General features: G+C 51.8%; 8 protein-coding genes across 8 annotated transcripts; 4 read left to right on the plus strand and 4 right to left on the minus strand.

Annotated features, from left to right (window-relative positions):
• Positions 1-1,053: 1,053 nt before the first annotated feature.
• On the plus strand, positions 1,054-2,947 carry PV08_09794 (uncharacterized protein; the record flags this gene model as incomplete). Its single annotated transcript, XM_016384110.1, has 3 exons — positions 1,054-1,321; positions 1,431-1,650; positions 1,771-2,947. 3 exons carry the CDS (start codon positions 1,054-1,056, stop codon positions 2,945-2,947), a joined length of 1,665 nt encoding a protein of 554 aa, XP_016232733.1.
• A 695-nt stretch (positions 2,948-3,642) lies between these two features.
• On the plus strand, positions 3,643-5,430 carry PV08_09795 (uncharacterized protein; the record flags this gene model as incomplete). The annotated part of the gene is made up of 5 exons (XM_016384111.1): positions 3,643-3,826; positions 3,879-3,972; positions 4,034-4,109; positions 4,172-5,215; positions 5,272-5,430. 5 exons carry the CDS (start codon positions 3,643-3,645, stop codon positions 5,428-5,430), a joined length of 1,557 nt encoding a protein of 518 aa, XP_016232734.1.
• Positions 5,431-5,929: 499 nt separating this feature from the next.
• PV08_09796 (uncharacterized protein) lies at positions 5,930-7,750 on the plus strand (the record flags this gene model as incomplete). The annotated part of the gene is made up of 1 exon (XM_016384112.1): positions 5,930-7,750. One exon carries the CDS (start codon positions 5,930-5,932, stop codon positions 7,748-7,750), a length of 1,821 nt encoding a protein of 606 aa, XP_016232735.1.
• Positions 7,751-8,648: 898 nt separating this feature from the next.
• Positions 8,649-10,412, minus strand: PV08_09797 (uncharacterized protein; the record flags this gene model as incomplete). Its single annotated transcript, XM_016384113.1, has 1 exon — positions 8,649-10,412. One exon carries the CDS (start codon positions 10,410-10,412, stop codon positions 8,649-8,651), a length of 1,764 nt encoding a protein of 587 aa, XP_016232736.1.
• A 522-nt stretch (positions 10,413-10,934) lies between these two features.
• Positions 10,935-12,803, minus strand: PV08_09798 (uncharacterized protein; the record flags this gene model as incomplete). The annotated part of the gene is made up of 1 exon (XM_016384114.1): positions 10,935-12,803. One exon carries the CDS (start codon positions 12,801-12,803, stop codon positions 10,935-10,937), a length of 1,869 nt encoding a protein of 622 aa, XP_016232737.1.
• Positions 12,804-13,451: 648 nt separating this feature from the next.
• PV08_09799 (uncharacterized protein) lies at positions 13,452-15,083 on the minus strand (the record flags this gene model as incomplete). The annotated part of the gene is made up of 6 exons (XM_016384115.1): positions 13,452-13,578; positions 13,629-13,707; positions 13,761-13,956; positions 14,013-14,073; positions 14,139-14,605; positions 14,664-15,083. 6 exons carry the CDS (start codon positions 15,081-15,083, stop codon positions 13,452-13,454), a joined length of 1,350 nt encoding a protein of 449 aa, XP_016232738.1.
• An 833-nt stretch (positions 15,084-15,916) lies between these two features.
• PV08_09800 (uncharacterized protein) lies at positions 15,917-18,079 on the plus strand (the record flags this gene model as incomplete). Its single annotated transcript, XM_016384116.1, has 1 exon — positions 15,917-18,079. One exon carries the CDS (start codon positions 15,917-15,919, stop codon positions 18,077-18,079), a length of 2,163 nt encoding a protein of 720 aa, XP_016232739.1.
• Positions 18,080-19,046: 967 nt separating this feature from the next.
• PV08_09801 (3-phosphoshikimate 1-carboxyvinyltransferase) lies at positions 19,047-23,849 on the minus strand (the record flags this gene model as incomplete). Its single annotated transcript, XM_016384117.1, has 1 exon — positions 19,047-23,849. One exon carries the CDS (start codon positions 23,847-23,849, stop codon positions 19,047-19,049), a length of 4,803 nt encoding a protein of 1,600 aa, XP_016232740.1.
• Positions 23,850-24,488: the final 639 nt, after the last annotated feature.

A 24,488-nucleotide genomic window follows, 5' to 3' on the forward strand; every position in this document is an offset into this window, starting at 1 on the left:
GACTTGATGAGCCTTTACGACATGTAACGACGATAACGACAGCAACGAGGATGGGGAAAAGCGTTGATCTGACTCGTCACGACTTGACAGGGCTTGTGCCACGGCACCCCCTGTGCATCTTTCTTCCTATTTGTTTCGCTATTAGCTCGATTTCAATTCTAGGTATCCTAGGGAGTCGTTGCTTTTGATTCTTTTCTTTGATTGTCATGACCTGTCAGAGCGAGCGAGCGGGCGAGCGACTACAGCAGCAGCAGCAGCAGCAGCTAGCTGAAAGGCGGTGGCGGCGATGGTGGCAAGACTCTTCGTGTTTAATCTTGTGGGTGGCATGTTGAGTTGAGCAAACGACCAGTCAGAGTGCGATCGTTTATTTATTTGGTGCTTCTTTGGTCTCCGTGTTGTATGTGGCTAGTAAGTAGTCAGTAGTAAGACACAATTGGGTCGTCTCCTACCCAGGAAGCCCACCTAGTTGGGAAGATAATGATTGATCCGCGTACGATTACAGGCTCTACCACACCCTGGAGTAAGTGATGAGGGTGTCTTGTCAAGATATATGGCACCGTACCTATTATGTGGCTTCTCATAGGCGAAGGAACCAGACCTCTTCAACTTCCATATATGACCATGTCTATCTTCTCGATGGCCATGTATCGGCGAGTTCCGGGCCAAAGATTCGTCCCCCTCGTTATCCCTATTGTAGCGGCCACTTTCCGCCTATCGCACCCACAAAATTGCTTCCCTTGGCCGCAGATCACCAGGCCTGGCCTCACTAACTCGTTAACTACCAGCGGCTTTTTAATTGCCCTTCCTTGCAAATTATGCACACGCACACGCGCAAACACGGCCAAAAGATGGACCCTCTTCTCCAAATCCCGACTCCAGCACCGGTGCAGAGAGTCCTCACTAGGTAGGTCCCTTGGGTAGGGAGAGCGATCTCATGTACCTCTCGCTGTACATGTGCGGGACAATGTTTTCTCGACGAAATGGTTTGTGTTCTCTCTTTCCGCTCTCTTGATGTAACGCTCGTTGTCATCGAAGACCAGCGAACGTTCGAGGATGGCGCAATTTCAATCAGGCGTCGAGGCGGAAGTTGTCGTCGCCGACAAGGATGCGGCGGCGCTGTCACCTCGACAAACCGTTCTACGCGATGACGATCAGGCGACAAAGCAGGAGCCGGAGCCGGAGCCAGAGCCAGAGCCAGAGCCAGAGCCAGCACGAACCCTGCGGCAGACTTTGTATGCCTGTTTGACCTATGTTCCACCACGGTGTCGATATGATCCTGAGAAACCGTTTCAATTCTCCATGGGATTGAATCTACTGTTTGGTGAGTTTGAACATGGCTCTTGGTGTGAGAGCCGGCTTGTCAATACGGATTCAGATTGACCGACCGATCGACTGACTGACTGACTGACTGACATCTCGCTGTGTTACAGCTTTCGCAGGGTGCTTTACGGTCGCAAACCTCTACTACAACCACCCCATCTTAAACCTGTTGGCGGACGATTTTCATGTCACGGACGAAGAAGCATCGTACATACCCACTCTTGCCCAAGCAGGGTATGCAGGAGGACTGTTGTTCATATGCCCCTTGGGGGATCTGCTCAAGAGAAGACCATTCACACTATGGCTGGTCTGGTTCACTGCTACGTTATGGTAAACTTAAGACACTGAAAACACGCTGCCCTTTCCCGCCCTCCCCCACGCTGCAGTTTCCACATGTACGGAAGAGACGAGGAAGAAAAGACTGACGGTTCCTTGCGACTTTTTCTGCAGGATTGGACTCTGTGTGACTAATTCGTTCACCGCATTTGGAGCCATTACGTTCATCACGAGCGTCACCACCGTCACTCCACAGCTGATGCTCCCTTTGGTCGGCGAGCTTGCACCTCCCCATCGCAGAGCCTCCGCCTTGTCCGTGGTCGTATCGGGCATGTTGCTCGGCATGCTCTGCGCCCGTCTCCTTTCGGGCATTGTCGCGCAGTACATCGGCTGGCGATATATATACTGGATCTCGTTCGCGTTGCAGTACATCATCCTGATCCTGCTGTATATTTTCATGCCGGACTACCCTTCGACGAACCCGGACGTGAGAGTCGTCAAGAAATATCCGTTCTTGCTCTGGGACATCGTGAAGCTCGTCGCCAAATATCCCGTGCTCCTCCAGGCGTGTCTGGTCGGTCTCTTCACAGCCACGTCGTTTACGAGTTTCTGGACCACTCTGACTTTCTTGCTGGCCGGGCCTCCCTACCACTACAACTCTCTCGTCATTGGGCTATTCGCGCTTATCGGCATAGGAAGCATGACGTGGGCTCCGGTGTTTGCGAGGACGTTCATGGAGAAACACCAGCCCTTGCTCTCGGTTATTATAGGTGAGCTGATCTGTCTGACGGGTGTGGTGGTCGGAACGTACACGGGCAAGTCTACGGTAGCAGGACCCATCATACAGGCTATCGGGATCGATGTGGGCTTGCAGACGACTCAGATCGCGAACCGCACGGCCATCTATGCCGTTGCCCCCAAAGCCAGGAACAGAGTCAACACCGCATACATGGTTAGCGTTTTCGTGGGCCAGCTTATAGGGACGGCGGTTGGAAATCACCTGTACGCGAGGGGTGGGTGGATCACTTCGGGGAGTGCGAGCGTCGGGTTTGTGAGTGTTGCGCTCTTGGTTGGTCTGTCCCGAGGCCCGCATGAGAAAGGCTGGATCGGATGGAGCGGAGGGTATGATATGCGGAATGATGTGCCTACCAAGCCGCAGGTTGTAAACAAGGACGCCGAAGCAGACCTTCAAGGACAGCCCCAACCCCAGAGACAAACCGCAACAACAGGTAATGCTGTCGAGAAGAGGAAAGATGATGACCAGAATGACGACGAACAGGCAGCAATGGATGAGAGTAGTCGGTCGTCGCAACGGACTTTGAGGGAGGAGGCCAGGCAGGTCATGGAATGATTATGCTTGGTCGTCAAGCACTCGAAACATTGAGAACCCAGTTGACCAGACTCGAGTTTACTGCTGTTGCTCAGCTGCGCAGTTTTGCTATGGCTTTTGATAGTGTTGACTTGCAGCCTATGATATGGTCATTACTGACTGACTTAAGGCTGGATTCAACTCAGAATTTATTGGACTAGGTGGGTACCGGTCTCCATCGGATCGAAACCCCTTTCCTTGCTCAATGTTTTTTTTTTCTGAAATGGCGGCGTGGTCCGCTGCATTCCTCACCAAGATCGCGTTGGAATTCTTCCGCCTCTTGGACCACTACATCCACCATGGCAAACATGAATATACTGGGGGATCCTTCTGCACGCGACTCTTCATGGCTACGAGTTTGTTCGGTTGTTGCCGATCATGGCTATTCATCCGTTGCGGTCGCAGAACGGCAGCGACATCTGTGTCTGCCTCATTTTATTTCTTTGGTGTTATCAATATGCAGTTGCCCAAACAGGATCTGTTTATCAACTTGACTCTGAATACTCGGGAACAAATTTCTTTGATGGCTGGGATTTCTTTACGGTAGGAAACTTTGTTGATTTGACAGAGGGAAGCTCGAAAACGATGAAGACTGACACGCATTCCGCAACTAGGGAGGCGATCCCACCGGTGGTTTCGTGACATACTACAGTCGATCATCGGCGCAACTTGCTGGGATGATCAACTCTAGCAACTCCCAGCCAACGTACATTGGCTCAGACTTCACGACCACTATCGGTAACCCTAATGGCGCAGGTAGACCCAGCGTGAGAATATCGACCAAAAGATCATGGACTCATGGTTTGTTCATTGGAGACTTCAACCACTCGCCCGCTGGAATCTGTGGGACATGGCCAGCATGTAAGTCTATCTGTACAAGAATCAGTGGTAATTGCATCCTGAGTGTGCGCAGTCTGGACCTTGGGTCCCAATTGGCCATACAATGGTGAGATCGATATTATGGAGGGTGCAAATCTCAATGCCTACAATGGGATGACACTACACGCGTAAGGGCAGCAGCATATAATCACTCAAGAAACAATCCACTGCTAACCTTATTGATTGAAGGTCTCCAAACTGCACGATTGCAGGAGACAGCAGATTGATGTCGGGACAGCTTCAAACCGTGAATTGCGCTTACTATGTGAGTCGGACCGGTCTTGGAAGTAGTCGAGGATCACGAACCGGAGACTAACGTGGACACAGCCAAACTACAATGTCGGTTGCAGCATCAGTGACAGACGCAGTCTAAGTTACGGCACGAGCTTCAACGGCGGCGGCGGCGGGGTCTATGCTATGCAGTGGACATCCGACTATATTGCAATATGGTTCTTCGCTCGAGGTTCAATCCCGGCGGATATCACCACCAAGAATCCCAATCCTTCCGGATGGGGATTACCGGCAGCCAAGTTTCAGGGGTCGTGCAATATCGATCAAAAGTTCCAGGCACATAAGATTGTCATGAACAATGCTTTCTGCGGTGAATATGCGGGAGCTTCGGGTGTGTGGAACTCTTCGACAAATTCATGCGCGGCGTCCACAGGATACGGGACGTGCAGTGCATACGTGGCTGCTCAACCCGGGGCATTTCAGAATGCATACTGGAGCATCAATTCCGTGCGGGTATACCAAATTGCCGACTCTGATTCAAACGCAACTTCTTCTCCATATATTGCTAGCTTGCAGCCGACTTCGACAATCAGTACGACCAGTTCCACGCCAGCTCCGACACCCACTACGGCGTTATGTCCAGGATATAACTTCACCGTCGTCCAGTCGGGCGCCTTCAAGTATGAGATCGAATGCGGCGTCAACCCTGCAGGCCATGATATTGGTGCACCGTATCAAGGATTTCAGGTCAACTCTTTCGAAGACTGCATCGCAGGATGCAGCTATTGGAATGATAACATTACTGCCAATTACTGTGGTGCTGTCACGTACCAGGTCAGCACCAAGGCTTGTTATTGGAAAAGGGATTGCTATGCTCAGCCTGCCGATGCACGATACAATGGTGCTCGGCTTATTTACTACGCTTACCCTCAGGTGACGGACGATCCGAGAAGCCAGACGTCAAGCAGCAGTAGTACTTCGTATGTGCAGACTACGCCGACTCCGAATACCTATCTTCCTCCGTCAGGGACTACAAGTACGAGTTTTGTACTGATTAGTGAGACTCCGCTGTCATCATATACTGATGGTGTTGGCATGGGAGGTGGTGGGGATGGAGCCACGACTACGACATCATCGGGAGTAGGTGCAGATACGAGTTCATTTCTTTCAAGTTCAATCGTGATTGTCTTGACCAGTGCGACTTCGAGCCCATCCGGTGCAGCTGCATCTTCTTCCAATTCGATCTCGGTTGTCTCGGTCGGTTCAACGTCGACTTCATCGGTTATATCGGGAACATCCTTGTCGACGACGAACGGACCATCACAGTCATTGACGACAAGATCGGCATTAGGTAGCACTTCATCAACCCAGTCTGTGGTCACAAGTTCCACTATGAGTATCAGGAGTTCATCCACAACAACGATTCCTTTTTCAAATTCAATCACCACTTCGATATCGACTTCACGTCCTACAACGCTGGTTTCAACAACTACAGCAATTCAGACGCCGACGACTGTGATTGAGCCTCCACAGTCAACCACGACTCCGGTGGTGGTCGGCTCAACGACGACTGTACTTACTGCGCCAAACTCATCTACCCTGAGCCCAGTGCAGTCTTCTACTAGCGTGGTTGGACAAACCACAGTACATTCAAGCACCGGCCGTGTCACATTGGGGCTATCCTCGACGACAAGTCAACATACAACGTACTCTACAAGTTCACTCTTAGCCCCATCTGCACAGTCTCCAAGTTCAAACTCTCGGGCTACGTCGACCCCAATGATTAATCACCCAACAACATCAAGTCATGCCACGTTAGGGACCGCGACTGTTGCACCATTGAGCAGTGTCACCATGACTGTGTTATTGTCTACGTCTACAGTGGTGTCCACTCCCACACAAACCCTTACTCTGTCGCAGTCGTCGGACGACTTCTCATCAAGGACTTCTTCGGTAACATCGCAACCTTCGACCAAAATATTGTCAGACGGAAGCAGCACGACTGTTACCCCCGTTAGCACCACGACATCTGTATACCCTCCACCATTGCAATCATCGGCGACTTCTATCCAGTCTAGCGGACCTATTGAATCAACGACGACAACGAGCGAGTCGTTCTCAGAACCAACAAAAGTCGCATCGTTCGAATACGCAGGATGTCTGGGTCCTATTCCAGACTCGCCATTCGCAGACTCTTTTACCCTGCGTGATTTCTCAGAGACCATGTCAATTCAACAGTGTGTCTCTGCTTGTGCAGGGTTTAACTACGCAGGTATCTTTGACACACAGTGTTTTTGCTCCCTGTACTCCGGATCACCGCCCCCGCAAGATTTCATCAAGTATCCAGACTCGGCATGTAACACGCCTTGTCCAGGAGATGAGAGTCAACACTGTGGTGGCCTCGCGCATTTGCCTCCATCGCATCGCTTTCGACTTGCCAGACGACAGATTCCGGAAGGCGATGATTCTGTGGTGTTGATTACGACGTATAATAATACTGTTGGCGATAGTGTCGATACATCTAGTTCGTCCTTGATGTCTTCTTCCACTGTTGCTGGTGGTGGTAGCGGCGGCAGTCTCTCATCGTCGACACGGTCAACACTACTGGATGTATCGCCAACCACATCAACCACGCAGGTACATACCAGCACAGCGACTATGAGTTTCTCAATGACAACATCGACGACATCGACAATAACATCAGACGTGCAAACGCAGATTGATAGTCCAATATTGGCTTCGACTTCGTCTGCTCCGGTCTCATCCTTGACCGGTGGACCGACCTCGACGGTAATCACGTCTCCAACGACAATATCGACAACTTATACTACAATCTGCGTTTCGGATTCATCCACATGTCCCACGCCGACACCTACCGTTCTCACAACGACGATAGTGGTGTTAGATTGTGGGTGTGACGGCATGCCCAGTCCGAGTGTTCCTATGACTACGACCTTTGTGTATTGTCCGGCTGCCGAGCAGACACCGTCGAAAGATGAGGATGGAGGTGAAACCCAAAATGAACCCGGAGAGAGCGACTTGTCGACGGCCACACTGACGCTGAATGTCCCGTGCACTCAATCCATCTCGGCACTCGCAGCTGAAGTACAGAAATGGTACGCATCTGCGGCAGTGACTCCGGTTGTGCTGGAGAATCATCATCAACCTACTACGACGGCAACACCAGCTCCTGGGAGATGGTCGGATGATCAAGGTCATGATGATCAGGGGCAAGGGGATAATAGTGCATACCATCATCAACGGCCTTATTCCTTCCCGATTACGTTCCCCATGACGCCTGCTGCATCCGCCGAGTCACACCCTACTCCCGAGACGACAGTGACAGTGACACTTACCATTGCACCTGTGCCGTGGTTCAACTCGAGTACACCGAGAAACAACTCTACGCAGTCGGGAATCGGCAATGGCACCGGTGGTGGTACTGGTAATGGTCATGGAACAACTACTCAAAACACGCCAGGCGGTGCGGGGGGAGGAGGAGGAGGAGGAGGAGTAGAATTAGTTCCTACGGTCTCGTCTTCAGTTTCACACTCTTCGGCGACAAGGACAAGGGTAATGACTCTATCTCGACGGTCACTGCAATGTACGGCGCTGCCCCATTTTACCTTTGTGGCGGTGACAGTGATGGCGATGGTGGTTGGTGGTGTCCTTTGATAAAGACTTTTGATATCTCACGTGCGAAGGTTTCCTTTTGACTGGCACTCGCCATCCCCCCCGGTGATCATCGTCCCGGATGCACTACAGTACCGGTCACGGCTTCCGAGTGGAGTTACTTTCGATACTGCCGGTAGCTGAAATACCTAGGTAGATGGATATAACTCTCTTGGTTTGGTTCACCGAGATCCGAGAAGGAGTCGATCAGCGAAAGTAGTCGAGTCAGAAAGTCTCAATTAGTCAGTCAGTCAGTCAGTCAGTCAGGCAGGCAGGACGAATCAGCCGTCAACAAAGGGGGAAAGGGCCGCCCCGGGGGGGGAGGGAGGGGTTAGTTAACTATCAACGACGTAGGCACTAACTACTACCGTCTACGTACCTACACACACCGTTGTCATTTCCGCGCACCAACTACTCAACTAAGAGTCGCTTCGCCGTCAACTCCAGTTTATTAACTACCTAAGGTAGGAGGTATATCAAACAAGTACCTTGAATTACCTGGGTACCTACCTACAAGTAAGTAAATACCTTGGTACATGAATGAGAAACCCAAAAAAACCCAGAATATCACACTTCGCCAGAGTTACACTGCGAAAACACCATTATTTTGCATCGCTGCATTGTTACATTTTCATTCTCTATCTGTCAATCTCTCTATCTTAGTGCGCAGGGCATGGCCCATGCTTGACCGACTGACTGGCTGGTTGACTGAATGGCAGTTGATGACTCTGTCCCTGGCTCAAGGCTCTGTAACTCTCTCCCGCTCTGACTCTCTGACTGTCTGGCTCTTGCATGCCCATATCGGAGTCTCGCCTTCAATGCACCATTTTGAGATTTCTACATTCACCTCTTCACCGTGCCATTGTTTTTGGACAGGTTGGATGAATAGCGAACTGATACCTCAACCACTGCTGAACTTTGTCAAATGATGACCTTGACAACACTTCAAAACCACTTCGCTTTGTCCCTTCTTGTCATCCCGAGGATGTGGTTCTGCATGACACCAAACTCTCAAATCCTTTTGAGGGCGACCGTCAAATCGATAGTGTCCGATTGGAGTCTTTCGTTCCCATTCACCAAACTTGACATCCAATACTCTATCACCCATAGTCCGATCTCCAAACACGTACTTCCAGGTCTGATGGACAAATGGTGAGATTTTCTCGGTTGAGACAGGTGGATGGAGGGCTGGGAAATGTTCAGTAGGGTCCGTCGTTTTGAGGTTGTTCGAGTCCATCAAACCACCGCATCCGTACGGCGAAGGCATTTCGTGGGCCACCTGGGCCACGTCCAAGCCATCGATGTCCTCATCGTCGTCTTCACCAATAGAATCGTCGCCGTCGCCTTCCTCGTCGTCGTCGACATCTGTTCTGGTTTCCAAGTTCACCATGTACACCAATCCGCTATCAAAGTAGATTTGCAAGTATTCCAAGTTGAACAGCTTGATCTCATCGAATATCTCTCTGTAGTCGTCCAAAACCGGATCCTTTGACAGACGCTTCACGTCAACGGTGAATCTGGAGAGCTTAGGGCATGACATGCGAATGTTTCTAAGCTTCTCAACTTCCAATGGCTGCGGCGGACCTTCTGGTATGATTTCCTCTTCTCGAATATGCAGCTGCAGATCCTGCAAAGTGGAACCATGATGGGTGAGGATCGTGTCGAGGTTGACCTTGCCCATCCAAGACCATAGACTCAAAGTTGACAAGGGAGAACATGTGGCTATGTAGCGTTCCGCTGCGTCTGCGGTTTCCTCGTTACACGTAAACGGGCTGAGGTTGAGATTCACAGATCTCAAACCTCGCAGCATGTCGGCTGCCTTTGTGAAGTATGAAGTGTGCAAAGGACCACGGGTGAAGGAGAGTGTCTCTAGGCGTGACAAATCTACGAATTGAGACCAATACTCCAGTGTGCCTCCCGATAGAGGCCAACCATCTAGAGACAGGTGACGAAGTGAAGTGTTGCCGTAGCTGCCTGTCGAGCCATCTGATCCGGCTTGCCAGTTTCTCATCCTTATTGCTGAAATGTTGAACATTGTGAGACTGGCAGACTTCAATTGCTTCGCGGCATTGGCCATGTACTCGAACTGCACCTGGTAGTGGTTTGGTCGCCTCACGCTTGCAGGTATCTCCATTGTCAACTCAGTCAGGCGGGACTTTGCTAGACATACATCTTGTGGGTCGGTCTCGTTGGGTTCCGGAGCTTTCGACGCATCAATGTAGACCTTCAGATCAGCCCATGGATGTTTCTTTTGTAGAGCACGAATCAGATCCGACGGTGGATAGTTGCCAGTCTTGTAGGTCAGTGACTTGAGGTTGTTGGAAGCACGCAGCAACTCAATCAAGAGTCGTGTCGCCGGAGAATCGGTCACGTCTTCAAACTCTTCAACAGCGCGACTCTTTGCGATGGTCAGGTGTCGTAGTCCACGCAGCCGATCCGGTGACAAGAGCTGCTCAAGAGGTCGGCCAAACCCATCAACGAACTTCGATCGGTCTTGATCCCAATGGAGAGTTTCTCGTCGGTAGCGGACGAGCTGGACTGCAAAACTGAACGTCTTGTTGACTTGAGCGATGGCCGATGTGGTACGTGGCGACGCGTCATTCACAATCTGAAAGATGTCGGCGAGGATCTCGACCTCAAGGCCGAGAATGCCGGCGGAAGGCATGATGGATGAACAGATAGATAGCCAGAAGAAGACAACGCAAGGTGAGGCTCTAGTCAGGCTTCATCTGACGATGGCGATGGAGAGTGGTCACGCAGGGAGATGGGAGTGGCGGAGGAGATGAAGAGAGATGAAACATTGCTGAGGCAGAATTAGATGAGACGCAGAAGCAGCTTGACCTTGATTCAATGTTCAGGCCGTTGTTTGTTAAGACAAGAAGAGGGAGAAGGCACCATGTACCAGGCAGACGTGAGCACGTGAGATCAGCACGTGATACCGCCGCCCACGAAGAGAACAAGAGCGACCGACACCGCTGAGCAGAATCGGCCAGGGATACGGCGTTCTAAAAGCATGCAATTGTAGACTTCGTCTATGAATGAATGATTGTGCTCCCCACTGTCCATGCGCCATGTTTCTGTCCGCTTAAACATGGAAGTAAAACGCCCTTGCTGAAATGCGGAGATAGCAAGCAATAGCAAACGTCTATCACATTCTATAGCAGACCCAACTGATCCTTGTCTGGCTCTAGAACCCATCGTCGATGATGGCTTCATCCAACTCCGAAAGCATAGACTCTTCAAGAAGACTGTGGCTTGCAACGTAGCTAAATCCTCCAAAGGGATCAGACTTGCTCAGTGTCCTGTTGTGTGGCTGAGGGGTGGCATCTACCGCTCGCTGAGTAAATTCCTTGGAAAAGTTCTCGGCCAATTCCGGATTTGTGACCAATGGTTTGATGGGTGGTTCCAATTCCCGAGCCTCCAACTTCTTCCAGTCGATCTTCCTGAAGAAGCGGTGCTTTTTGATGACGTTAATATCGTGAGGACCGACTCCAAGTCGTTTCTTTGGTTCCTTACGCATGAGTCTGGTGAGGAGATCTTTGGCATCCGGCGACAAAAAGTAAGGAAGATTCAGCTTCTGATGCATAATGTTCTGTTGGATCTTGGTCCAATTTCCACCGCCAAAGGGTGGTTTTCCCGTCATCAGATCACAGGCCATGGCACCCAGCGACCACCAGTCACAAGCTTTGCCATAACCTGGTCCCCAGTCAGACTCGTCCCAGCCTCTGATAATCTCAGGCGCCATGTATTCGATGGTCCCAACGCCGAGGCTGTTGCATCGACTGCCGCCCGGAGTGTTTGGGTCTGGGACGGCAACTTTGCTGAGGCCAAAGTCAGTGAGAAGGAGGTGACCTTCGGCATTCAAGAGGCAATTCTCTGGTTTGAGATCACGATAGATGACTCCGACAGTGTTGTGGAGGTAGTCGAGTGCCAAAACAATTTCAGCAATGTAGAAAGCCGCCACGTCTTCGCTGAAGAATTTCTCCAACTCCAGGTGACGGAAGAGTTCGCCACCGGAAGCGTACTCGAGGATCAAGTAGAGCTTCTCATGGTCCTGAAAGGCATAATAGAGATTGACAATGAAAGGATGACGATTGACCAACTCGAGAATGGTACGCTCCGACCTGGTCGATTCGATGCGCTTCTTGTGGATCTTGAGGAAGGCCTTGGTGAGTTGCTTCTGTGCGAAAAGTCGTCCTGTTGCATTTTGTCGCACAAGGAGCACGGTTCCAAACGCACCATCTCCTAGACACCGGATGGGAGTAAAGTCTGCCGCAGTCATTTTACGTGCAATCAGAGATGTAGCACGTTGATCTGCGTCCATGGCGATAGGCGATGAGGAAGCAGGCTCGGTGTCGGCCATAGACTGGCTGATGAAATCTTGATCGATTTGGACATTATAACTGACTATTTCTTCGGGCGTCTCGTCGGTTTGAGTGTCCGACGCCGCGCTGGCTGCGCTGCTGTTTGCTTCGGAGTCCTGATTGTTGCGGGTACAAGATGTAGATGGGCTCTGGCTTCTTGAATTCAACGCGTCAAGCTGTGCTTTCAGACTGCTGATTCCTGGTGACTGTGGTCTGAGCCCTGGGCTGGCGCCGGCCAACGGTGCTAGCCGTGGCATAGGTGACAAAACCCGCGGACTATTCACAGAAACATCCGAATCTTCGGCGCCAGAATCAACTGGTGTGAAGCCCCTTACGGTGCTGAGGGCCTGTGATGCTTCCGACGTTCTTGTCTTGTTCTTCTTTTTCTTTCGTTTGGCAGCGGTGGTAGACAGGATGGCGCTTCCCTTGACCTCTTGTCTTCCTCGCTGACTTTCTATTCCACCCAATGGACTGTCGGAGATTGTGTTCTTCGCGATGGCCTTTCTAGGGGTCATTGGAGGGCTCTTTGTGCGAATAGGAATGATTTCGGGCTCGTTGTCGGGGGCATTGTTTCCAAGTGCGATCGAGTTCAAGGCATCTTCCAGCTGTGTAGAGATGTCTGTAGTCGAGCCGAGGCCCTTGTCCGCGTCTTGGTGTTTGTCCATGACTATCTCTCTATGTCCAATGCTCATGATGCCTGATTATTTCTGCAGAATGGCAATGGGTGCTCGTAAGGCTAGTGTTTGGAACCCAATTGATATTTCGACTCGCTCCGAGTGTTTACCGTCCGCCCTTGTTCAGGACGGACCTTGCGCCAGTAGCCAGGGCAGTCCGCAGATGTCGGAGGTCGTTGCAGTTGGTGATTCAATCACATGGGAAACCGCGACCGGGGAGCAAACGGCAGGAGAGCATAGGACAGTTGGTGGAAGATTGACGGCAGTTCGACCCATTGACGGTGAATATAGAACGGGTGAGCAGTACGAGGTACTCGACACAATATAAGAATGCGTGACAGGATAACAATGGTGAAAAGATAGTCGTGCACTTGACGCGGTCTGGATCAGGCTGTGTCAGCTTAAAAATCTGGGAAAATTAATTTAACCCAAGTCATTCAGTTCGATCGCCGCAGCCAGCGAATCCCCCCGGATTTTCTCGTCACGTGCACCGCGTCTGGGGATTTCTCGACGCTTGCGGGAGAACTCTTTTTCCGATCCGGAGTACTGAGCAAGCAACATAGCCAGTGGGACGGAGTATGGGATGTACAGTAGACATCGACGAGGGTACTCCGTAATCGATTCATGAATCCTATGGCTCTATTTACAACAAGAACATAGACAAGTTCAGGCCCCGATAACGACACCATTCGGAAGCTCCAATCCAATCGGCAGTCCGTCCAGCCATTTCCCCTCGTACTTCTCGCCTCGTACGGCAGCCAGTTTTTGTTCAATGTCGTGGTACATATCATATCTGTCATCGGGGTCAGTCAGTAAGTCTTGGAGGGGCTCAAGAAGACGTACGCATTCATTTCTTCTATCGTGAGTTTCTTCTTTTCATCTTCTACTTTGTAGGTCGCAATGTTTTTGTTGTTCGAGAAACCTGGGGTCAAGATCAGCCGACAGCTTGTTATGGAGTAAGGTGCGCCGACTTACCAATTCGCTCGTTGATATTGTATGCGGCCTTTGCAGCTGCTGCCTGCACTCTCGTTGCTCGTGGCAGTCGTACCTGGTCATAGACCGCGAGCGCTTCGTAAATGTCTCCTTTGAAATATTTCTTGCTGAAAATAATCCCCAGAGCCGCTGCGTCTTCAATGCCCATGCAGGCACCTTGTGACTGGTGAGGCATCATCTGTATAGAGTCAGCTTCATTGATCTGTATTTGAGGTCGGAGAGTGTGCGACAAACCGGATGTCCAGCGTCTCCCAAAAGACAGACCATGCTCTTGTGGATGTAGGGATAAGGCTTACTATCTGCCAGTCAGCTGGACATGCCACAATATTCCGCGAGCAGAAAAAGTGGACATCGACATACTGTACCCACAGCCGCCATGGCCGAATCTCCTTGCCAATCTTGAGATGGTCGAGGACTTGGGAGTCCAACTCAGGGTATGGCGCCAGCAGCTCTTCGACAGGTCTATCCGCACCTCCCCATGTCTGGTTGGAATAGTCACCCTTGTCCCGGGGAAAAAAGCAGTAGTACGACAATAGTTTGCCACCGTTACAAGGAGACAACACGATCTTGTCCCACTTGCCCTCTTGACCACCCCAGTACTCCAAAGCGCTGTCCTGCGAGTAATCGACTAGTCCAAGTTTCACAGCTTCTTCCGTTGTAACATTTGCATGTAAACAACTTGAGTCCGATGGGGTCTTCGCTGGTTGGATTCCGATAATTCCACGGACGACTGAACCAATACCATCAGCACCAATGATCACATCATGTTGTGCAGTAACGCCGTTACGAAATCTGATCGTCCCTGTCTGAAGGTCGATGTCTTCACACTAGGCCACAGGATCAGCGCCTGAGTTCTTAAAATGCGGGTAATAACCCTCAACTCACCGAATGATTGACCTTCAAGACTGCCGGCACACCGTCTCCTTCTTCTTGTAGCGCAGTGTCTTTCAGCATCGAGTGCATGTACTGCCGGTGGAACATATTGTACACATATCCCCATCTCTCCTCGTAGTCGTCAAGATCGTATACGCTGACAGGCTCGCCGGTCTTCCAGTCACGATTGATAAGCTTCTTGAGGACAACCGGGTCTCCCTTTGCAACATCCACATTCCATTCGTGAAGCCACCGCGTGCCATTTGCGGCACAGGATACCGAGGCGCCTACTTCTCCGGCAAAGTCGTGTTTCTCGTAAATGGTTACATCATGGCCAGCTCGACGGAGGGCAATCGCAGCGGACATGCCGCCTATCCCACCACCACATATCCCGACAGAAAGTCTGCGCCACGAGTCTGAAACAGAGCCCATGGTGATATGAGATTCAAGAATGTTGTTGATTAGGTGTGATGGATATGAGGCCAAGGTTGCTTTCAACAGTGCTTTGAATCGCGAAAGTCGTACTGCGACGGACCAAGTAGTGGGTTCTTGAGACCATTTAAAACAAGTTTCGGGAATCCAGAGGCCGCCTTATCAATGAAAAGAATCGCACATGATATACGAATCAATCAATCGGCTGGTATCGTTCCCACGGACGGCTTGCAGTCGCAAGCCGATTGAAATGTGCATTACCCGCCAGGCGGCGGCTAATGTACGAGCGGATGTTTTTGAGTGCTTGGGCTTCCCCGTCGTAGCCGATGCACTGTTCTTCCTCATGCGACTGTAGGGGATCATGTACGACCCTTGAATACTTCGCTGGAAAGTCACGGTGTCTTCCGCGTACTTGAGCAGCTGTAAGCTCGTCGCGGTTGGGGGAGGGGTCAGTATTCTTCCTACCTGGAGCATTCTTGTTCGACATGACACGAGGCCTGAGGGAATGCCAATACGAAGTTCGTACGAACCTTTGATAGGTACGATCAGTGTACCATAGAGGCTGAGGAGGAGATTTACGAACTCATACCTCATACTATTGCCAGCTGCTGTTCTCTCAGAATGTTGTCTCTGGCGTTGCGATGCCGTGAACGTGACGCGATGATCTCGGCTGCGGAGACAATTTTCGTCATTTGAATTTCCTTCTCCGCATCGTCCATATTTTTTTTTGTCGCCGGCGGTTCGAGACGTCGCACTCAGGATTCTGAACTTCATACTCAATCGAGTCGATTCAGGGCGACTCTGCAGTTATCTAGTGTCGAGTCTCATCCGTTATGGACGTCGACGACTTTCCCACATCCCCTTCCAAGCGACAGCGAACAGCATCGCCAGATGAAACCCGGCCTCTTTCCCATGATGCGAATCCAGATAGCGAAGGCGATAGTTTGACGGTCCAGACTTCCACCGAGAATGCTTCCGCTATCCCAGGACTGGCTCAATTCGAAGAACAAGCGCCGGAGACCCAGAACACTTCCAAAGATGCGAACTCTCTCCTGGATGCGCTGATGCTCCAGGTCGAAGCCGAGGCCGACTCCTCTTCCGCTATGCATCTACCGCCGTCCTCGGCTCAACGTGTCGTTACCACGACAGAAGAACAGAAGACCGCACAAGGGGTTCCTGTCACTGTTGGCGTAGAAGTGCCTCAAGCAGCAGTACAAAATGACCCCACGGATACTCCTATCACACGGACCGAGTCGATCAGTGCCAGTGCCACACAGGGCACATCGGATACGCCAATGACACAAGACACGGTTACCCATGATGCCGTGATGAGTGTCAACCCGGACACAAACGTGGTCATTCCGATCGTGGCTAACACAGCTGGCGCCCCAGCTGCTCCGACTGTTTCAGAGAACTCTACCGACACGGCTACAGCAGAAGAGTCCCAGCCTCCTGAGACAGCTGCCGATGGCGCAGAGTGGGAGATTGACTCTTCACCTTATGAATCCTCTTCGGACTCCGATTCCTCAGATGATACCACATCTTCGGATGAAGATAGCGACGAAGATGCAGACGGAGAGTATTCAATGCTGGACCCTGAAGAGGCTGCGAGACTGCTGATGCAAGAAGACGGAGGTTCGGATGACGAAGGAGGCAGATCCCGGGACAAATCAGACGGTGCTCAACTGCGGACAGCAAATGAGCGACAGGAGGAGGTGATACCGAAGCCCGATATCATCGTCACCAATGACATGAAAATCGAGGAATTGGGCAATGTTGAGTTCGTTGTCGAGAGCACAGTGGTCATCAAGGCGAAGACGTCTGGAGAGTACCAAGTCCTCGAGCCCGGATCCTTGATCACCCTCGAAGACCGATCTGTTGTCGGAGTGGTCGCAGACTTGATAGGGCGAGTCGAAGAACCCCGATATACGATCCGATTCACCAACGATGAGGCTATCGCAGAGGCTGGTCTGTCGCACCCCGGCACAGTAGTTTTCTACGTACCACAGCATTCCACCTTCGTCTTCACGCAACCGTTGAAAGGCCTGAAGGGCAGCGACGCCTCGAATTTTCACGACGAAGAAGTAGGTGACGATGAGATGGAGTTTTCGGACGACGAAGCCGAAGCAGAGCACAAACGTCAAATGAAAGCGAGAAAACAAGGAAGAGGGGGAGACTCTGGGAGAGGCCGTGGTGGATCAAAGTTCGCAAGGGGCTCATCGAATCGTGCTGGTCGGGGAGCACATTCCCACCAACCTACCGATAACAACGGTTATGGTAATGGCTCGATGCAGATGAATTATGACGATGTCCCGGACGCTGGTGACGAGGGATACACTCCGCTCCAGAGACCAGATCACATGGCCGAAGCTTTGTCGAGGGGAGAGCAACCGCAAGAGAACACTCACGGGTACCACCTACCTCCTCCACCTCCGGTCCAGAACGGCCGAGCTGATTTTGGGGGAAGAGGCAGAGGCCATTCGAGAGGACGAGGCGCTCCACGAGGTCATCGTGGCGGAGGGTTCAATCATTCTCGAGGTGGTGGTGGCTTCAATCATCAACAGCACAACAGCTATACCAACACCCAGGGTGGCTATCGAGCTAATGCACCGGACCTCCGCCTGCCAACAACCCCATCGATCACTCCACATAACATCTCATACCCTCCTACGACGCCTTCGCCCATGACTCCTCTGCCCAATGTCTCGTTCAATTTTGGCGGGATGCAAGCACCGGCCGGTGTGCCCTTCATGCCACAGATGCCGGTGGGAATGGTCCCGTCGTTCTTTCCACAGTTCCAACAGCCACAGCAGCCGTTTCAACAGCAACAATTTCAGCCTCCCGCTCAAAATCAACAGGGCTTTGCTCCGGGAACCTCGGAGTCCAAGTCCACGTCGCAGCCACTCTACAACTCAGGGCCATGGGCGAGCAATCCTGCTCTTGCGGCAGCTTTGCAGAGATACGCAGAAGAGCAGAGAAGGACCCAGGGATCTTGAGCTGGTTTTGTGTTTGTACAGTGTCATTGCAGATCTGTACTTTGAGTGACAAGGGGTATTTCCCCCTCTCTGGAGATGGTGTCAATATGTTTTTTGTAGGATGTACAGCTTCGTCATCATGTAGGCGTATGACAAGCGTGTATGCTCGGCCGATGATGTGAGCAAATACGACTCTATGGCGCCTTTTTTTTTTTGGATTTGACAATGTCTCAAAGTCCAAGTAATGTAACATCCTCATTGCCCTCGAGTCTCAAAAATGGTCTGTCTCCAAGCCCGTCGTGAGCCACCGTGCGTACGCCCTGGGTTCCTCTGAGTACGGTAACGATCGTCTCTTTGGTTTGCCGGACACAAAAAGCCGGCATGCAGCCTAGACGACGGAACTTGTTCTAACTAACTAGTTAGAGCGTGACTGGGCCTACATTGCCCTGGGCCGGAACCGCGAGGCAGAAGTGATGCCACATCTGAGCAGAGAGAGGCATTAGGGATGGGATTTATGTACGAACGGACGGTTGTTTTCTTGATCGGAAAGATGATTCGACATAGATTGCCCAAGTACCTGTGCTTCAGGTGGTATATTTATTCGAATGCATAGAAAAAATAGTCTTGTTTGATTCTCCAGCCTTCCATGTTTTTTTTTTTTTGGATCGAAGTGGTTTTCACACACGAGAGCCAACAAACTTTTGCAATACACTTCTTCATCCCAGCGTCTAATGTCAAAAAAGAAACTCAATGAAACCGACATGCCGCAACTGAATTCAGGCTGTGTGATCCGGTACCAGTACCATAGGAGCATGTGAACATGCAAAAGGCGACGATAGTAGCCGAAACGACGAAAGTCGCGAGTCTACCGGTTTTAATACCCCCGATTTCTATCTATGCGTCTGCTCCGAGAACAACACTCTGTGAAAAAGAAGAGAGAACGGTTAGCGAATCGGAACGAATTTTCCGCAGGTAAAATCAAAATAGGTCATAAACTCACCCTAGTGATCCTGCTACCGAGTCCTCTCACCCTGATCCCCGTCCAGTACTCATACTGCCACTCGCCCTGGGTGACGAGGGTCTCGAGACCCTGGATCGTCTTCCACGCGGCGCTCTCGGCCATCTTCATCACCGCCGTGTGCGCGGGCTTGTACGCGAGTTCGAGCAAGATCCTACCGGGCGCGCGGGACCCTTGACCTTTCGGCGTCACGGACTCGGGGACAGGCATGCCGAAGATCTTCTTCAACACGCCGGCGAGCGTGTCGTCGATGGGGATATTGGCTGGGATAGTGGCGATAGCCACCGAGGGCGGCGTGCGCACCTTTCCAGCGCCAGAGTCGACAACGACAAGGTCGTACTGCGTTGGGAAATCTCTGACCAGGTCCTCGATCTTTCGCGCGTCTCGACCAACAACGTAAATCGGCTTGTAACCCATGGTGTGCAACGTCTGGATTGCCGCGCGGGCGGTGCCGCCTCCACCAACCACCAAGCCGGACTGCTGCGCGTCGCCGAGCGCAGTGCTCGCCCCCGCGGCTCGCAGACAGTCCATCATGCCCAGAAAATCGGTGTTGCGCCCGACGAGTTTCACGCTTGACTTATTGCCTTGTGCCGAGGCCGGGACAGGGACAGGGACGATGGTGTTGACTGCTCCAATGAGCCGCGCGCTCTCGTCCACCTCGTCGAGTAATGGCATAACATCCAGTTTCAACGGGATGGTCACGCTGGCGCCGCCAAAGCCGTCCGCGCGGATCCTGCTCTTCACCTCGTCCGCATTGGTCGTCTCGAAGGCTTCGTAGCGATGCGGCAGTCCTGTCTCTTTGAACAGGGTATTGTGCAGAGCAGGGGATTTGCTCGCGCTAATGGGGCTGCCAAACAGATAGAACTGCTTCGGTGTGATCTCGCCAATCAGGCTCAAGCCCTGACGAATCTCTGTGGCGCTGAGCTGGCCGGGTGCCGCCTTGAACGGGAGAGCCGGGTGGCTTACGGGCGTCATGAATCCGTTGAGGATCCGTGATGCTTGACCGGCACGGCCCATGTTGATGGCAATCAGAGGAAGTTCCGGGTGCTGACTCGCCGACCACTGTTTGAATTTGCGCAGAGAGAAGTTGTCGTCCAGACTTGACGCCACGCCAATCAGCTTGACTACGTCGCCATACTGAAGGCAGCGGTTGTACACCGGAATCCAGGATGCCGGGTTGCTGAAGGGCAACAGACCGCGGGGATCGTGATGAGACGCGATAATGCGCGACGAACTGCTGTTCTTGCGCGCGACGATCGAGTTGAGAATGCCTTCGGGCAGAGTGGCGACTTCGAGGTCGACAAACTCGGCGCCCATTCTGATTGCTAGCTTGCACAGTTCGGCGTACTCGGCATGGGCGTCGTCAGGGAACTGGCCACCTTGCGCGGACGTGCGGACCGTAAAGACTACTGGCAGAGGGACTGTCGCTCGGAGGAGAGAGAGTTGCGCCGTGACGTACTCTAGTGAAGGGGTTCGGGAAGAGGATTTCGGGTCCTTGAGTAGGTCGACACGTAATTCGACCGCGTCGGAACCGAGACATACTTCTGGAAGGATATTCAGGTGTGGGCGGAGATCTGGGAATGTAAGCGCTACGAAGAATGATTCAGGTTTCTGTTTCAGCATGGACAATGTGTCGAGTTGACCGGTTACCATGTGCAGGAAGCGGTCGAAGTCGGCTGCTGCTTCGGACATTTTCTCGTCGGGGACATTTTGGCTGTAGAACACCAAGTTGCTGCATTCTTCGAACCATGGCTTGCGCCGGAGCCAGACGCCCATCATGTCTTCAACGTATGCAGGGCGCGTCTTGTCAATTTGTAGAAAGTCCATCACCTGATTAATGTCACGCTCGACGAGGAGCACATGGCCTTTTGTTTGATGCCAATCGACCAGGATCTGCCGTGCCTCAGGGGTTTCGACGATGCCACCGCCACAGGCAATAATGTAGTCGTTTGGCCAATCTTTCACAACGCTTTTGAGAAGTACCAATTCACGTTCGCGAAAGTATCCCCAGCCATGCTTTCTGACAATGTCGGCGACACCCATGCCCTCCCGGATTTCAAGTTCGGTATCCAGGTCGATTAGCCTCTTTCCGAGTGACTTGGCAGCCCAGCGTCCACAGGTGGTTTTCCCTGCGCCTCTCATTCCGATAATGAACATTGATGCCTTACCACGGTCGAGTCGCTTCTTCGGTGACTGCACAACAGCATCATCCAGCTCTACACCTTGCAATCTGACGTTGAACTGGCGCGCCATCGTATCCCACCATCCCGGCCATGTCTTTCCTGTGCATTCCTTTTCGAGGATGAGGCTGGGTTGAGGTGCTGCTAGAGCTAGTACACTGAAGCTCATCGCGACTCTGTGATCATCGTAGCAGTGTACGCCACCTTTAGGTTGTCTCAGCCGAGATCTGTCAATACCGTCGACTTCGATACCGTCATCGAACTGGCGGCAAGTCACTCCAAACTTGGCTAATTCATCTTCCATGGCTTGTATACGATTACATTCTTTGACTCGCTGGTTAGCAATACCATATATACGAGTCGTGCTTGAACCACTTCCTTGAGCGACTGCCGCTAAGACGGAGGCTGTCAAGAATGCATCAGTCATTGGTTCCATGTCCACATTGGAGAGAGGCTTCAAGACTCCATCTCGCGGACCGGTCACTGTGGTTGACGTCGCTGTCTGCTTGACTTCACAGCCCATTGGCCGAAGAATGTCAACGGCGAATTGTGAATCGCCTTGTAGGGACGCCGAGCCGATGTTTGGAATCGTACAGGTCGTTCCAGTGATCGCAGCAATAGCGAGTGGATAAGTTGCTGAGCTGGCATCGCTCTCCACCATGTACTCTGAAGGATTGCGATATGCGCCACGTGGGATGTGGTACGTATGTTCTTCACTCTTGGACTTCTCGACTTGAATGCCGAACGAAGCCATCATCGCAATAGTCATGTCGATGTACGGTTGCGAGACAGGCTTTCCGCCAACGAGTCTGAGAGTGACTGCTTCCTTGGCGTAGGGTGCGCACATGAGTAGCGACGAAACATATTGAGACGAGACTTTGGCTGCTAGTCTGATTTCACCTCCGTTGAAACCACCGGAAGCTGCAATCTTCAACGGGAGACTTCCCTGGCTTTCTAAATACTCGACCCCGGCACCATTGACTTTCAACGCATCGACGAGATCGCCAATGGGTCTTTGCTTCATGCGTGCATTTCCCGTGAGGACTGTAGATTTCACGTTGCTCTCTTGGGTCAATGTTGCGACCGTAGTCAAAAATCGTGCAGCGGTTCCGGCATTTCCCAGGTACAAGTCTTGCTGGCTGGCCTGAAGTTGGCCCCCGTTTCCGTTGACCACCAGGACTTCGCCATCGTCCTCCCAAGAGAAAGTGGCAGCTCCTAGACGGGTCAGGGCTTCCAGCATGACTTCTGTGTCGGCGGACGTGAGCAAGTTTTGAACGCGGCAGACGCCCTTGCCAAGGGCGGCTAGGACAAGAGCTCTATTGGAAATGCTTTTGGATCCTGGTGGTGCGCAAACGACCTTCAGATCTCTGGGAACGCCGGGCAGGACCTCAATGCTCGGTGAAAGAACCACACGGAGATCGGAGTCAGCAACAACACTTGCTTTTTGCTCATGGGTGCGTCCAATGGCTGAGAGAAGAACAACCTTTTTCTTTGCCCCGTCGTTCTTTTTGTCCACACCCATCTTCTTGAGCATGCCATCAACAGTACACACCTTGCCGCCTGAAAGCTTGCGCACCCTTTCATCATCTAGTCTCGTCGGCAAACCGTACGCAGTAATGCACTTCTGCAAACGTCCGACAGCGACACCGCTGAGAACACCGAGATGTCGTGCAAGTTCAGCTTCTTTCACCATACCGATGGCAACGCACTCGCCGTGCAGCACTTGTGGCGTCAGGAAAGCTTCCATTGCATGACCAATTGAATGCCCGAAATTCAACAGGTTGCGCAGTCCTGCCTCTCTTTCATCAATAGTGACCACGTGTGCCTTGAATTTTGCGGAGGCGGATATGATTCGAATCAAGATCGATTCAATGTCCTTGAACCTAGCTGCCCCTTTCTTGACGTCGTCATTGACTGCGGCCATGATCCGATCGGCGTTGTGCTCTAGCGCAATGAATTCCTGTTCTTCGGAAATTGCTGCAGTCTTTATGACCTCGGCCATGCCATTGATGAGCTCCCTTCGTGGTAACGTGCCAAGGAAATCCAAGTCGATGTAAATTCGCTGAGGCTGCCAGATAGCGCCGACGAGGTTTTTGCCGAGAGGTGTGTCAATGGCTGTCTTTCCTCCAATGGATGAATCCACCATGGCAAGCAATGTTGTCGGCACCTGAACGAAACGTACACCGCGCATATAGGTTGCAGCCACGAATCCAGTCAGGTCACCTACAACACCGCCCCCAAGAGCTATGATGACCGTGTCGCGGCCACATGGTGGGCTCTGAGTCAACAGCCAATCCTCAATATCGTCCTTGGTTTGCCGAGACTTTGAGCTTTCTCCAGGGGGGATTTGGTGGACCAGGAGCCTTGACGAGCTTCCCTGCTGTTGAGCTGCTGTCCGAAAAGCATTTTGGAAAGGGTCAATGTACAGAGAGCCAAGGTTAGTGTCGGTGATGAGAACATAGGTTGATGATTCAAGGTTTGCAAGGAGATCGGAGGCCACATAATTGCGCCATAGTCCGAAATTTATGATGATGCTTTCTTTGCCGAGAAGACTCACGCGAACTTCCTTCGCCGTCCCATTGACCATCGGCATCTTGAAGCACCGTTGACCAGATTCAATTCACCTGACGGTCTCAACGGTCAATGAGTCAAAAGCTCCCCGGGGCCCAAATTATTTTCATGTCTCGGCGCTCTAAGTACTTGGCAGCACTAGCGCAGCCTTGCAGACCGGGGAAACGTATCGATTGGTCCCCGGGCAGTCGCGTAACTGGGGCTAGTAAAGATCAGTTTCCTGTGCCTTACGGAGTAATTACAGATGCTCGCACAAATTACAGAAGAGCCGAAAGGACAGAGAGGGAAACCAGATCATTGTTACCTTATGACTTTGGCACGTGCGAGGAATATCGTCTTAAGCCACCGCTGTGAATCAATGAAGGAATGCTATTCAGACGGGTCGCTACAAGACTATCGGGGTGAGAGCCACGGTCTGTTCTGCTAAAGTCGCTGCTTGGCTTCACATTCGGGGCAGAATGCCAATATCCGGTATGGCAGTAAAAAATAGTAACATAATGTACCTAACGAGACAAGCCTTAAAGCGCAACTTATTGCTTGGGCAAGAGCAAGACAAAAACTCAGGCTATCACGTGATCGATTCCACCCCGCGGTCCCGTGACATTCGTGGGGACGAAATGTGATTATTTTTGCGCCAAGACATGTAAAGACACCCGTCTAG

Source organism: Exophiala spinifera, assembly GCF_000836115.1.
Source record: "Exophiala spinifera strain CBS 89968 unplaced genomic scaffold supercont1.7, whole genome shotgun sequence".
NCBI lineage: Eukaryota > Fungi > Ascomycota > Eurotiomycetes > Chaetothyriales > Herpotrichiellaceae > Exophiala > Exophiala spinifera.